The 16369-nt window shown below is 37.2% G+C and overlaps 1 protein-coding gene across 4 annotated transcripts in view; it reads left to right on the forward strand.

Moving 5' to 3' along the window:
- The window catches only part of CAMSAP2 (calmodulin regulated spectrin associated protein family member 2), a 90951-nt gene extending 79925 nt beyond the window's left edge, over positions 1–11026 (forward strand). For 2 of the 4 annotated variants that reach the window (XM_052802205.1, XM_052802207.1), the window contains 6 exons: positions 194–330; positions 889–1109; positions 2145–2244; positions 4286–4401; positions 6118–6236; positions 7768–11026. In XM_052802205.1, the coding sequence (XP_052658165.1) occupies positions 194–330; positions 889–1109; positions 2145–2244; positions 4286–4401; positions 6118–6236; positions 7768–8073 (999 nt within the window). In that variant the 3' untranslated portion in view covers positions 8074–11026. The remainder of the gene's footprint in view (positions 1–193; positions 331–888; positions 1110–2144; positions 2245–4285; positions 4402–6117; positions 6237–7767) is intronic. The other 2 variants (XM_052802206.1, XM_052802209.1) reach the window with 1 other exon arrangement.
- The last annotated feature ends 5343 nt before the right edge of the window (positions 11027–16369 follow it).

Raw genomic sequence — 16369 nt, forward strand, 5'->3', positions numbered from 1 at the left:
CCATTATGAAAGTTTTTAGTAGTCTTAAGAAAAACCTTTTAAAATAAACTTATTTCAAATACTGTAAAAGCATGTTAGGATATTGCAACCCAGTGTACAGAATTAATTGTCTAATGACTTGGCAAAATCAGTTGCTGAATTTAGCGATCTTAATATTTTTGGGTCCTTTTCCTTCAAATGCTGTTGCTGCTAGGATGATCAAAAGGCAGAAAATGATATGGCAATGAAACGAGCAGCATTATTGGAGAAGCGTTTGAGAAGGGAAAGAGAGACTCTGCTTCGAAAGCAGCAGCTGGAAGCAGAACTAGAACATAAGAAAGAAGAGACAAGGTAAAACTACATGTCCCAATCCAAGTGATCAGTAACAGTGAACGTAAAAATGTCTGGTTTAGTTAAAAGTGTAACTTCCATGTCAAAAAGTTGCATTTTAATATCTAAGATATTTAATCCTAGAGCCAGATGTGCTGAGGAGCCCAGCTGAAGACACATGCCAGCTGGTCCTGCAAAATAAGCAGGTGTCATCAGTCTGTAGCTCAGACTCAACATACAAGCCCTGCTGGCCTGAGTGAAGCTCCTCAGCGCACTAGCCCACCCTGCACTTTATGTTCTGATGGAGAGGGTATCACTTTGGGCTTCTTTCTGCACAAAGACACAATGCTCACTCAGTTACAGCAGTCAAGCTAATAAACATGGTTTTGATTTACTAGTAACAGTATCCCAAAAAGTTTAAACTGTCTGAAAATTGTAAAAAAATCAAGTTCCTCTTACTGATGTCTGAGAACTCTAAAGTTCCAAAGATCTGATGCCTGTGTTGTCCTCACTGTGCTAGCTAAAACTGTTAATTTGGAAAGTTTCTACTGCTGAATTTATTTGATTTTTTTTTTTAAGACGCAAAACAGAAGAGGAACGTCAGAAGAAGGAGGATGAACGAGCACGGCGAGAATTTATTAAGCAAGAATATATGAGAAGGAAACAACTAAAGCTTATGGAAGAAATGGATACTGTCATAAAGCCACGTTCCCTCTCAATCAAACAAAAAAAGCCACGTCCAAAATCTATTCATAGAGATCATATTGAATCACCTAAGACACCAATCAAAGGTCCACCAGGTAACAGATGTTCATGTGGAAAAAAGAGTCTGTTCATGCTAAAACACCAGCTTGTTTTTTGTTACTAACAGCACATTAGTGTCTTGTGCTAAATTAAAGCTGCCCGTGACCAAACTGGAAAGCAAAATTTGCCAATAGAAATGAAAAGATGAATGTGACTTACCTGCTATGCATGCATGCATATATCAACAAACAAAAAGGTTAACTCTATGAAAACCCAGTGGAAGCACCAATGTGTGTTGCAAGTTTCATACATGCCCATGTATTCTTCACTAATCTCTTCTTGCATCTGTACAGCTAAGAATGAATAAGTTGGGAGATAAGAGATTGATAAATAAAATGGTGATTATAAGGTAGGAGTAGTTAAACTCCCGCTTAATATAGACAAAATCAAAATTAAAAAGTTACTTTGCTATTTCATGGTTTTTTTTCTATTTCGCTCACTTACCTACTGCATGTGTAGTTATGAACATAGCAACACTAATCACGTGGAACAATTCAGTATTCTTTTAGATATCACATAACTGCAGCAATGATTGGAAGATGTATTGCCAATTTACAATCAGAAAAAAGTAACCAGACTGCTCAGTGATCCTTTTTGTTACAGCATCATATAGCCTTGTTATTCTGCTGCATTTTCTCTAGCTGCTTCCCTCCATCTTCCAGTGTAATTTAAAGTATTCCCTTAACACCTTCCAAGAAACCATCCCAAGCTTTAAATTAAGTCTCTTAAGCTCTCTTTCATGAGGACTTATTAACTTTGATTGCATTCTTTGATTTGCATAGTGCCAATATTCCCATGTCCATGCTTCACCTTAATGCTTAGTCTGAGACTCTTCCAGGTAGCTGCAAATGGCTAGGTGTCAGCAAGCTTTTAGATGAAGTGCACCATATATGCATGCAGGTATATTATCTATGGGTGTAAGAGTCTCGTATATAAAAGCTCTTACTGACTTTCTGATGCTGGTGTTGGGTCTAATGAACAGACTCTACTGGTTGCATAGGTTTATAAGCCTTAACTTTGTTTTTATCCAGGTTCACAGCTTTATCGTGTTTTTTCAGTATCTAGTCTTTCATTGGCATCGCTGAATACAGGGGACAATGAGAGTGTGCAGTCAGGCAAGAGAACACCAAGGTAAAGCTAAAATAACCATTTCATTTAATAAAATTTGATAATCAGCTATGTAAAACTAGCATGAATTTTAAAGAGGCCATGTATATATTGTGTACTCCAAGAATGGGTAAGTTTTCCTGATTGGAGACATTGATAGTTTCCACTGTCAGGCATTAGGGAACCAAGCCATGATCATTTGTTTCACAAATTTTACCAAGTAAACCAGCTGGGCAGCTGTAAATGAGGTCAAAACAAAATGCTATTCACACAGCCTCTTTAATTCACCTGCTTGTATTTAAGTCTCAACTTGTGGGTATTTTACTGAACTTGTGTGCTACATGCAGCTACATAGCTTCTTTTCTGTTTTTTAACATAGAAGCTTATTTTCTGGGTTTTTTCCCCTTAGCAGTTGTACAGGGAAGTATTAAATGTTCAGTAGGACTTCAGCCTTCTCCAAACACCAGAATTTATTTTGCATTAAAAATCACCTGAAAATGAAATAAAAAGAGATAAAAATAACAGAAGATTCTTAATTTTATATACAAAATCTATATTCTACTTCAGAGGAAAATTATTATTCCTGTGTAACTACTTAATTATATTCAGAGAAATACTTTTTTTTTTTTTAATAGAAAAGAAATAGGGAAGAAAGGCAAACTAGGAAAAGGGGTTTGATAAGGAGTACTACATGTTATGATATCACATGTCATGTTTTCATGGCCACTATGCATTACTCATCAACTCTGACATACCTGCAGCTGGTTTCAGTTGACTTTGCAATTTCCTTGATGTCTTGAGAACTGACTTTCTGGTTATTACATAAGAAACTTTAATAACATGATCCAAGTATCCTAACATCTCTTGTCATCTCTTAAAAATGATCAGTTTTAATGGAGAGAGGGATTTCTTCCAGCTATATTAGCTATTAGAAAAGGCTTGATGCAGCTTATCTACACAGACTTTGCAGGAGATGACACCTATCTATGCAGTTTTAGTTGTACCATGCTGTACTATGCTTGTAATGAACAGTACATCTTCCTCTGGCTTTGGATTTGATTTAGGGGGACTTTTAAAATATGATAAAATTCAGTACAAACTGCTGAAAATAAGAGTTGAAAGAATTTTCAGTATCCTTCCAGACCCATACTTTCACCTTTTCTTCGCATCAGAATTGTCTTTTGATGATCACACTGAGTGAATTTCAGTGATAACTGTGAGCTCTCCTTCATGCAGGTGCTAATCGCAAAAGGTGTAGGATGTATTATAAATTGAATTTTCATGTATTGCTGATTTTACTGGAAGTTAGCATGCAGATAAATGTTATTATAATACCACTTTTTTCCTTATTCTGTGCTAGCAGTGCCTTTCTTCTCACTTAGAAAAGCTTTCATTCCCAGCTGAAAATTTGACTGGCTTTTGCAGTAGCCACAACCAAAAAAGTTTAAATATCTTGTAATAATTTAAGAAAACATGACAATCTTGCTTAGACCTTTAAATGCAAAACTATTCATGTTTTGAGTGCACACACAGCCTGAGGAATTACAGCATCAGAAGTTACTGCTTGTGAAAACAAAAATTAGAAAGGAAATTGTTTTGCTGTCTTAAATAGAGCAGTTCTTGCTGCCGGTTGTTGTAATGATAAGTGTAAATGAACTAAAGTCTTACTTCACATTCATCATTCTATCAGGAACTGGTTTGTTTGCTACATGACATAACATTGTTTTGCTAGTACCAATGTAAAAGTAACCTGAATTCTCACTTAGTAATAATATTCCACAGCCTAGAATATCTGTTAGGTTTCTGTCCCTCAGATGTAGCCCAAAATTTTACTAACATCCACCTCACCTAAATGCCAACTTCTTGCATCACTCAAAATACTTTATACAGAACATAAACTCAGTTATCCATTAATTTCTTCTGTAAATATTGTGCATTTAGGTTTATACTCTACAATTCAAATTATTGTGTTCTACCTTAATACAGTTTGCCTTCCTTTCATATTAGAAGGCTTCTCTGCTGAACATCATAACTTTTTTTAATAGAATTTAAAATCAATATTTAGGTCTGAGTCTGTGGAAGGATTCTTATCCCCAAGTCGCTGTGGTAGTCGTAATGGAGAAAAAGATTGGGAAAACGCATCTACAACTTCTTCAGTTGCCTCTGCTACAGAATACACAGGTCAGTCACAACAATATTCAGAAAAGTACCTGGCTATTAGTGGTTCTATGCATGAAAAGTTTTCAATTACCTTTATTTGGTTTCCTAAAACTTGACTGAGGACGCTTTCATAGAAATGTTACTTTCACCTCCTTTAAAATAGATGATAATAATACAAGGTTAAAATTTCAAATCCAAAATAAAAGTACTGATTCAGTAGCATTTGTGATAACTGGAATAAACTGCAGTTAGGCTCAGAACAGCAGATGGGCTCATAGATCACTGCACTTCAGTAGTCTCTCTAGCAAGACAAGAAGAGTTGAAATCTAAGCTCAATTTAGAATAGAGTTCCAAAAAGCAAAAACCAAATTGCAACAGGAAAAAGTCTGCTTAGTAATGTGAATTTAAATATTCTGTACCTTTTGCTTCCAAACAGATCCTTTGTTGTTTATTAAAAACTTTACAATCTGACTTGTAATTCTTTATTATATTATGAATCAAATAATAATGGTATCTTCATCCCTTTTCTCCAAATATATAGCACGTGATATTGCAAAGACCTTACATCGTGAGGATTATAAAAGCTCCATTTTTGCCCACCTAATATTGCTTTGTTCTGTAAAGAGTAAAATAATGTTAGTTATTTTCAAAGAACTCCTGTGGACATCAGTTTTGATTAATGGGCCTGCATAGCTCTGTCTGTGCTGGCAAATGTTTGTTTTGAAAATAATCTTATCTCCTTTCCACTGAAATTACTACAGTCTGGAAAGGCAAAGTGTTCATTCTGAAAATCAGAAAGTACTTACCTGTTTTTAAATCATGAAACTTCAGTCAGTTTCTGTCAGTTTGTGCCCCATGCATGTCAAATTGAATTACAGGAGGGATAGCAAGACTTTTCCTGGGTGATCTTGCTGAGTTTTCTCATGAAGACCCATAGTGCTGAAGATCATCATTTAATTATTATTATTATATAGAGCTTATTTTTAAATGAAGGAATATACAGTTTCTAGGAATTGAACAGAAGACTTGTTTCACACGTTTTAATATCTTCACTTTGTCAGATTTCATACAGCTTTTTTGTGTTGATTCTAGGCTTTTTTTCCCCCAAAGCGTAGGCTAACTGAGATTTAATTTTAAATTTAATTTGTAATTGCTTGTATGTTATGTGCCTTTCTGAGAGTCGGAATTGGTACCTACATGGGTTTGGTCTTTTGTTTTGGTTTTTTTTTTTTTTTTTTTTTCAAATGGTCAAGTGTCAGGCCAGATCTTTTATCCCTGGTTTTGGGTAAAACATTTCTGGATTTCCAAGGTGGACAAGCTACAGTTACTCTGAGCACTGTATCAGCTTCATTGTTACACCTTTCACCCTTGAAATCACAGGTGTAGATGAAGAAAAAGAATGAATTTGCTCCTTCCTGAACGACTGAAGTTTTAGTTAGAAAATGCAAAATTTTTTCCTGTTCATAGAAAAGGTCTTCTGAGAGAAAAATATATTTACCAAGAATGCCGATAATAATTATTTAATAATGAAAGACATTTGTAAGCAAATTCAGTAACAGATGAAAGAATGACATTTTACTTGTGAAATTTGTGGTCGCTAGCCTAATTCTATTTGACTCCTGGATTTGTATTTTTATGCATGCAAAAGTTCCATACCAGAAGTGCTTCACAGCATTTAAAGTAACTCTTTGTTGGCTTATTGATTAACTTAGCTGATTTGTCATTCCTCCTCCATAGGACCAAAGCTCTTCAAAGAACCCAGTGCTAAATCTAATAAGTATATAATTCAGAATGCGCTGGCACATTGCTGCTTGGCTGGAAAAGTAAATGAAGGTCAAAAGAAAAAGATACTGGAGGTAAGGGTATTTTTTCCCTAGAAGCATAAACGTTTAAGTCAAACCCCAGTCAGGCATTAGGAAGACACTCAAGTATAAATGCAAATATCAAAAGGAATCTTCTGAGGTTATTCTGAGGTTATGCCAGCTCTTAGTGAAAGGCTTGAGTAACTTCTGTGACTTGGTTCCTGTGTAGACAGAGAAAGGTTCCCTAGTACTGTAGAAACAATAGCTGTCACACTGTACATACAGCACAGGAAGCTGAATTAATTGATATGTTAATTAATAGTTACTGCTTGTTTAATGTGGCAGCTTCAATATGTAGACTCTTATAATTTGCTCACAACTTGTTTTCCCTAACCTGAAAAATAGCCATCTTATACATACAGATCTTTGGACTGGACCTTTAGAACTAAAGCACAGCGCTCTCATGAACAGAAAGAACTGAAATATATCCCTCCTAGGTTTTTCTCCAGTTTCCAAGCAGTAGCACAAATTGAGGACTTTCTACTACAGAAAGGTGCTTTCCAGCCTTTTCTCTTACGCTAGTATGCACCTTTCTGAAGGTGCACAAAATCATAAGGGTGAGACCTTGGGGACCAGTGTGTCTCCATGCAAAAGGAATAACACTGAGCCTGAGGGTTGAGAGTAATGGGACTGTTCCTTTTACCAACTGACAAATTTGACAGATTAAATAGATCAAAGAACACAGATACTTGGAATCTGGATTTAATTCCTTTTCCGGAATAAATTTCACGACAGTATTTCTTGCCCTTTCTTCTCTTCATAATTCTTCTGCATTCATGTTTAGATGCTGTCTTCTCTGTCTACCCAGCTACTTTTTGGAAATAATGACTGAGAAATGAAGACAGCCTCTTTCAGTTCAAGTAAATGCAAACATAATAACCCCCAGAAATCCCAGGAAAGAACCGCTGTAAAAAGGTCATGCTTAACTCTAGGATGCAGCATAGGTCACTTAGTAGAAGTTGTGCGTGTTCAGGGCACATGTCCTGTAGAAGTTGTGTTGGGTGCAATAGGAATCTGAAGATTTCAGCTAATAAAGAACCTTTGCTTAATACACTTAACTGACTTTATGGTTTGACCAAACTTGAATGGATTTAGGGATGACTGAAACCCCATTTCAGCACTGGAGGATCTTTCAGGCACATCTAGACATATCTAAATTTCCTGTTCCCAAACTTGCAACTATTAGACCTGCTTGATGAAATGGATCGAAGAATTTTTATTTAGTCTACAAAAAAATCTGTTAGGATATCTGTTCTTGAGTTACAACTGAACAAGTATAGCTGAAATTGTCTAAATAAATAAGGTTTTTCTTGAGAAGGATAGCTACCTTATCAAAATTCAGATAGGTGAAGTTTAGCAAATTCTAAAGATTGAAAATAAGGTCTTTTAGTGGACAGACTTAGACGTACGTTTCAGCTCTGGTAGAAAACAAATTCAAAATGCCAATCCAATGATTTTGAATGTTTTCTAACTACAATGCAAAATTCATATTGTGAATCTTTTTCTTTCTTTCTTTCTTTTAAAGGAAATGGAAAAATCTGATGCCAATAATTTCTTAATCTTGTTCCGGGATTCAGGCTGCCAGTTCAGATCTCTGTATACATACTGCCCTGATACTGAAGAAATCAATAAATTAACGGGAATAGGTCCCAAATCTATCACAAAGAAAATGATAGAGGGACTGTATAAATACAACTCTGACAGGAAGCAATTTAGCCACATACCTGCTAAAACTTTGTCTGCCAGTGTTGATGCAATTACCATTCACAGCCATTTGTGGCAAACCAAGAGACCAGTAACTCCTAAGAAACTTTTACCCACCAAGGCATAGTAGATGGGAAAAAATTTGCTTCAGAGAATTATGATAAACTTGCACTTCATCTTTACTGCCTATAGACTTCTAGTTGCCAACAAGACTCTTAGAACTTAAAACTGGACACCAAGTTCTATTACCATGTCCAACTGGAATGTAAACACAGTGTTTAGGAGTGCAGAAGATTATCACGTAGGGGAATAATTATGAGTGATTACAAAATGTCTGACTTGTGTGGAGATTTGTATGTGCTAATACAATATATAGAGTATATTTGCTCTGTATCTTTATTAGATACACTGAAGCACTGAATGTTCCTCTTTAGTGACTCAAACTACATTTTTTTTTTTACATCTGTTGCCTTATATGTTTGTATCTGTGCTTGTCCTGAAATATTTTTCTTTCACTAAAGAAACACTTCTCAATATTCTCAATACCATTGAACTTTGCATACTGACTTACAGTAAAGGCTAAATGATAAGTTGTACGTCACTGAAGAACAGCTGAATGGGTCTGTTCTGCAAGATCCTTATTGTGTGCTGTAACAAAATCAAGATTCATTCCCTTGAGTATTTATAGTTCTTTTTCAGTTAAATAATACTGATTTGCTTATAGACTAAACAGTAAAGGAATAACCTTCGAACTGCTTGAAGATTCCTTCAAATGAATTATTTAACAACTCAGGGTATAGTTAGATGATGCAGTTATTCCTGTTTCAGTAAGTTACTATTTGAGATGTAATGACTGACCATGTGCATGTTCATACCATTAAAATGCAAAGTAAAAGGATTTGGTAGACCTTTAAAACAGTTTAAGCAGATGTGCGTTATTTTGCATTGTTCCAGATGAAGAGCGAGCACACAGTCAGGTACTGCTTCTCCAAGGAAGGAATAGGAACTTGTGACACATTCAGAACTAGATCCCTGATGCTTGCCTGACAGAACACTAAAAATATTCAGAAGAATCACAGAATTCACTAGGTCATAGATCTTTCAGAAGCTGTGTATCTAATTCCCATTGATTTTAAGATCCAGGCCAATGTCTGTTCTTCCTGCCTTCAGATCTGCCAGCTCAGACTTACATCAATTTCTAGGGAATAGACATCTGTAAGAATTTTCAGTGTGTCTTAATAAATCGTTTTCTTGACATGATCTAATAGATGTCTTGTGACACTTAGCAATTTTAAATACATATGGCAAAAAAGCCTAAATGACATTTCAATAAATTCATAATATGACCATTTACAAAAACAAACTCTAGGCATATTTCAGTATTATTTGTAAAGGGCTGCATTTTATTTCAAAACAGTGTTTGATTATTTTATAGATTACTATTCTGTTTCAGTGTTTGTTTCGCTTACAGTTTGCTTTTAACATAGCACTGTTCTGAAAAAAAAAGAAACTACAAACTTGAAACCTCCCCTAAATCTGTGGCTATTTTGATAATGTACACCAGAGGATTTGCTGGGGGAAAAAATCTCATTCTCAGGAAAAGACTTGAATGATTTGTGATTCTGTTCTGTTTCGGTGTTGTGACAACTACATTAACATAAGACAGTATTGTGCTATAAGTATGTAGTCCATTCTGTTTCATGAGGAGCCTAAAACTATGTTCATATTTCTCTCACTAAACTGCTTTGAGAGAAACCATGCCTCACTACTATGATGTGCTCATTTACTTACATAAAAGATGCACAGGAATGAGATGTCATTAAGCAGTTTAGAACAGTACTGTTTTTAAATTATTATAAGGCCTTAGGCATCAATGCATCTGGGTTAAACATTTTCTCAAAAATGCTGTCAGTTTTACTGTAATTTATGTTCTTATATTTATGTATATTTGTTAAAACTGTAAAAAAAAAAACCACACTTTAAAATACATGTTTAATATGTATGTGGCTCAAAACTATTTGTGGTTGGCTGATTCCTACTGTTTGCATGTATATCACCAGGATATGTAACTCTTATATTTCAAGTATATACATATTGTGTATATAGGATATAAATAATATTAAAAAGGGGGAAAGAGAGTTTGCACATTCTGCCTGTTAGACAGTTCCTACAAATACCATTGCAGGAACATCTTGAATAACAATATGAAACTGTGTATAATATACAGTGATTCAAGAAACCAGGAGGTTGAAATTAATGATACACATATGGTAAATATCTTCAAAAGAAGTTTTATCATGGGAGGCTTTTTATTTCTAAAATCTGTACTATGATTTAACTGAAGATTTGCAACACCACAAAGGCATACGCATCAATCTAATCAAAGTGAGCTTAAATACATGACAGGAATTCTTTGAGTTATTTTAAATATATCTGAATGTATTACAAATTTTATTTGTCAACAGGTTACAGATTTGTGCAATGTCTAAAAGTAGTATGTGAATAATGCAGTTGAAAATTTCATTGCTCGCAGTATAAAGTTTTACTTAATACAGGAAAAGTAAAGCTAGATACACTTTTCCTTTTTAAGCCTGCAAATTTTCTAATTACAGTGGATCTTTGGTTGGGATCATGTTTAAAAAAAAAAAAGAAAATTAAAAAAAAAAAGGAAGCTTCCTATGAAGGCCAGTATTTATCACTGACCTTTTCAGAACACACTGGTGCTTTCATCAGGGGTATTATTATTGTTGCTACAACTGAATTGCCAAACTCTCGTCTTAGTTTTTTGGAGCAAAATTTCATATTCTAACAGTCATCATAGCTACTGATTTTTTTTTTTTGTTAGTATGACTGTTAGTTTTTATTATTTGGCTGTTTAAAGCCAAATTCAGCTATTTAATTATGATTTAATGGGCACTGTTGAAAAATGTACAGTGTATTGTGTGCTTACTTGTCCACTTCTATGGAGCATAGCTTCCATATTTTTTCAAATGCTGTGCTGTAAAATATTGTCATTGCTACTTACGTGGTACAGTGTAGTTTTTTCCTTTCATTTAAATAAAAGCATGGCACCAAAAGTACATTTTTTTTTTTTGTTTCCTTGCTTACAGCTAAATATAAACTGAAACTGTAAAAAGTTCACATTAATGTTTAAATCTTGTTTCTTCTCGTATTTCAGCAATGTAGAAATTGTAGGAAGTACGCACCATTTTTATTTCTCCTTTTGTTCCCTATTGTTTGTCTTACTTTCACATAGAATTTAACTTACTGATGTTATCAGAGGGAGGCTGTTGAAGAATTAGGCTTCTCATTTCATTCTTGAGGGCAACATGGTGTTTGTGCTCTCCTTAGAAGTGAGTTTCACAATTGCAGGTCAACTGATAAACTCCTGTACTCTGGTTAGCTTCCATTGTTCCAAAACCACAGAAACTTACCGACCAGTATAATTGGATTGCTTCATATGGGAAGGTTTTCAGGATGAACTGAAGTCTTATCTTCATCAAGACAACTAATAAAGAACATGAGTTTTAGTAAAGTAACTTGTACTTGTTAGTGGTGCAATCTTAAACAGAAATAGTATCCAAAAAATAAGGTGTCTCTTCCAGATTTGTAATTTAGCAATTTTTTCCAGTCCAAATTATGCCTTTTGGGGGGTTTTGTGTTGTCCTGCTGGGTTGCAGAGCAAGAGCAAGGACTTGCTGAAAGGGGACATGACATCACTGCACTGTCAACAGGCAGACTCAATTGCTGGGCTAACACAGATAAAGAATCTGAATTTCAGAGCTATTCAAAGGGCAGCCTCAAGATTACAGGAAAACTGATAGGCTTTTAGTACTGAATTGAAAACTAGTGTGGATAAGAATGAAATAGCCTTCCCTTCTCCCTGTAAAACTGGTTATTTTTCAGCCATCTCAATCGGTTCCCTGTATGGCATCGCAAACAGGCTGACACAAGCAAGGAATTATCTGGGAACACAAACACCCAGTTGCACCCAGTAAAGCTATTTTTTCAGTGGTGAGCCCAGCTCAAAGTTTTCATCTAACAACAGCCTTTGTACAGACGGGCTTTAGAACAGACTTAATTTTCTCTTTCCTTCAGCAAGTAACATCATACTTGAGAAATTTTACATCATGCCCTGGTTAATTTGACAGAATATGACTGTACTGTGTGTCTGAATTCGTACTGAATTTGTGAATCAAAATTTGTACTGCCGTGGGATCCAGTGCAGAGATCTGGTATCACCAACTGCAGCATAATCATCTCACACTTGGAACCTAAGCTTTTGGATCAATCGCCACACAAAGGTGATAGAAAAACTGGCTTTGTTTCTCAAATACAGCTGTACTTGTCAGATGTCTTTTTTCCAACAACTTAATAAATAAGTAAAGACACAGCTCTGTGAGGGCTAAAACTTTAACTACTTATAACTTTTTCAAATAGCAAATTAGCATTTCTTTGCTGCCTTGTAACTAATTTAATGAACTGAATAAGCCGTTTGAAGAATTGTGGCTATAAAGATCTATTTTAACAGCCACAGCCCTTTACATCTGCTTTTACATACTCTAAATAATTTAAAAAATTAAAACCAACAACAAAAAAACCCCATACAAATTAGACTCCAGGTCTAGATGGCAAAAAAGAAGTCAGTATTTTTAACATGCACAGCATCTTTGTTCATTTATAAGCAATTTGTTTTTAAAAGCAAACTATTCCATTTAGGAAAAAAGATATGAAGTGTGTTTGTGTATGCATACATATAAAATGCACATATACTTTCAGACTTACTTGCTTACACACAGGTGTTAAAAGAAATACACTTCAGACAACCACAGCAAAGAGTTAAATATGGTAGTGAAGCTACTCTAGCTTATTTCCTTCTATCAAGAAAGAAAAGCAGCTACCTTGTCTGTTTTACACTTGAACTGCTGGTCTTCCTAGGAGGCAGGAAAGCAATATGCAGTATCAACATTTAAGAGCTCAGTACAAACTCTGTGGGAGATGGAGTTTGTAACACCAGGCTTTTTATCAAATTTTTGAATTCAAGGGTAATGCTGATGGATGCTAGACAGAACTGCCTCTGATCAGAAAAGCTAATAACAACTAGGATTTCAAGAAAGGACAGAAAACAGTAGGAAAGAATTAAGCATTCCACTGAAAAATGTTATTTAAAACTTTCTTCAGACTCTTATTCAACATTGTGAACAACTTCATGTATAAAATACTCCTAAGTAATGCACTATCCATTGACAAATGTCTTAAGATACTGAAAGAACTTTCTTCATGTAATGTGTTTAGGTTTTCAGTTAATGGTATGTGAACTTTATGGAGACATGCAAAGTAACATCTATAGGCATTTTTATGTCACTGTTAATCTGTTAGTGGAGCTTTGCAGAAAGACTAAAAGCTAATGTGAAGCTTTCCATCAATGCAGTTTTGTCTTATCCTTTCTGTATCATCACTGACCTAAATGTCTGCATTACAAGACCTGGCAAGGCCCCACAAGCCTGCAATTATTTAAATTACCTGAAGCCAGATTATACTTTGGCTCAGTATTTTTCTTGTTTAAGCTACCTGAAACTGGAGCTAGGATGCTGACATAAACAATTCTATAGATTATGCAAGAATGTTGCTGAATTGTCACCCCAAAGTTCTAGAAACCCTTTCTTGAATTGAGTGAAAACGGTTTCCAGAAGTAGAGTTTTAAATAGAAAATTTTTTTGCAACTTTTTACAAGATCATGTAAACATAATATAAAATGTAAAGAGTTGAATGGCTCTGTTATAATGACTAAAAATCAGGCGATTGGCCCATTTTTATGATGACAACACGATGCTTTGCATGAACTGTTGGACTCCACTGGCAGACCTTGTGCAAGGTTAGCACTGGGGAATAATTCTAAAATGTATCAAGCCCTGCTAACATTGTCTGCGGCCACCTGCAACATCTGTAAAATAGTCACACAATTACTATTTTCTTTTCTGAAGGGTTCCAGGAACAGACTGCAGTGCCCTGTCTTGTCACTAGGCAATGCAGAACTCCTCCTCTACTAATCCTGATTTTCAAGCTCTTTACAACCCACACCCAACAGCTTTGTTATTCATGGGAGTTACCTTATTCACAATAATGCCTAGGGAGTTCAAAGCAAGCCAAGACCATCCCAAAGACATCTTTCTATGCCTGAGTAAAAAGCTATGAACAACCAGAGAACAGGGTCTTTCCATCTGCCCTTTTCCGATAGGATGCTACTGTGTATTCTCTCCAAATATTTATGACTGGTATGATTGCCCTCCAAAGCAGGGACATCAAGGAAAGCTACCTATTCTTCTGTACATCTTCCTGAGGACAGATGGTTCTTGAAATCTCTTTCCAGACTACAGGAATTTGCTCCTTCCTTGTGAAAGGCCCGACACTGAGCAGGAAACACTACTTTTAAATTCAGAATTTAACTCTTCCTTTTGGGTCTATAACTGGGGAAAAGCTTTAACTTTCATCCCGAAACTCTTGCGCTCCAGAGATAGTCTCACAGATTTGATCTCAGGACCTCCACTGAAAACAAAGCTATTGCACAAAAGATAGGTAAACCACAGTAACACCATTGTGAAATCAAGATTAAATTTAAAAGCATATGTGTGTTTACCTAGCGTTCTGTAAATGAAACAAAGTTTAAAACAGACTTTTCTTATCCAAGTGTATGTTCAGCAAAGTTATGCATGCAGCTTTGTTTAGACAATATAAAGTCTTGTTTTTTGCACTCCCTCTGATTTATCATCTCTATTATATGTATTGGGAAAGAGTTTCATTTCTATAATTATGTTTTCTATTAATCAGTGACTCCAAAGGCAACTAAGCAACAAGTGATAGCTTTATAAGTCAGTGGAAGGATTCGGTGTTTTACTAGCGAATCGAGCTTCCTGGGATGCAATGCTGGGACTTGAGTGTCACAGAAGGAACCCTCAAGTTCCACATTCCTTCCTCGTCCCTGGCAGAGTCACTGCTGTGCAGGCAGGTGGCACTCCTCACTGGACAACCTCCGAGACATTTCTGTGTATTCCTTTTCAGAAACAGAGAGAGAGAGAATAACATTATGATTCCCCTCTGCCGTTCAGCTGATCCTCATCAAAACAGTTTGCAAGCAGACTTGAACTCCCTGTGGTTTTTAACATTTTTAACGATCAGTGTGACAGAGAATCTGGTTCAGCTTCAGTAAAATCCCTGACAACCTTCCCTGGACCTCTGATATATGTCACACATGCATAATTAAAAAGAAATAATTTAAAAAACTAGGTCTCTGCTATGTCCTTTGTCAGAAAATTGTCACCGTCTCCATTTTGACAAGGCCTGCCAATGCGCTGCTGCATACACACTAGGGTTTTGTCCAAGTGCTATACTAGCATTTTAACATGATTTTCTGTATCTCATCTCACAGCTATATTTAAATGCAGAGAAAGTTTATTAACTGCTCACCATGATAATTCTTAGATGGCATAATGTCCTGACAATTACAAGAATGCATTAAATGTAACCAAATGTCAATCTATAAACACCTCTTCATAAAATATGTGTAACATATGCATACATACATTTCTGTAAAGAATGCGTTCATTTTTCAACAGTCTCGAGAAGTGGAAGACAGCAAAAACACACTAAAAAAATCCGAGGCTGGCCTGAAACGTGGCAGCACCTCCTGCGGTAATTACAGGTCTTGCCAACAAGCCAGAAGTCTCCGCCGCATGAGCAAAGGAAATACGGTTGTGGCAGAGCGTGATGGCAGGCTGGCAATCCTAATCCAACGGGGAGGAAAGTGCATCTGCTCTGTATTTTTATTATGTGATTTTGGGGGTACCTCGGGAAGTGTTGGAGCGGTAAGATAGCCCGCGTGTACCTAACGGCTCGGCTCGGTGATAGTCTTCACGCCAGCGCCTGGCAGGCAGCGCTGAGAGAGCCGAGGGGCAGGAGGGGGGTCACAGGCCCCTGAGGGGCCGGGGCCGGACGGGGAGCCCGCAGCACACGGCCCGGCTGCCCCGCGGGGACAGCCCTTTGTCTGGGGACACCGAATTACCTGGAAGCGGTTCCCGCAGGGCGCGCGCACCCCCACCCCCCCACCCCGTTATCAAAGCCGTTCCTCGCCCACCGTCAGGGAGCCCGCCGAGGCAGGGACCGGCCCCGCCCGCGGGGGAGGCGCCGGATGCCTAGGAAAGGGGCGGGCGGAGGCGCGCTGCGCCGCTCCCCCGCGACAGGCCCGAAGCCGCCGCGGAGTTTCGCAGGAGGACGCCGGTGAGCCCGCGCTCGCCGGCGCCGGCAGCTGCGGCCGCGCCACCCTCCCGCGGGTACCTCAGCCGCAGGGCGCGGAGGGGGGCGCGGCCAGTCGCCGCCGGCGCTGCCGGCCCCGGCGGGCGGGGGCTCGCCCCGCCGCTAACAAAGCG

Source organism: Harpia harpyja, chromosome 11 (assembly GCF_026419915.1).
Source record: "Harpia harpyja isolate bHarHar1 chromosome 11, bHarHar1 primary haplotype, whole genome shotgun sequence".
Classification (NCBI taxonomy): Eukaryota; Metazoa; Chordata; class Aves; order Accipitriformes; family Accipitridae; genus Harpia; species Harpia harpyja.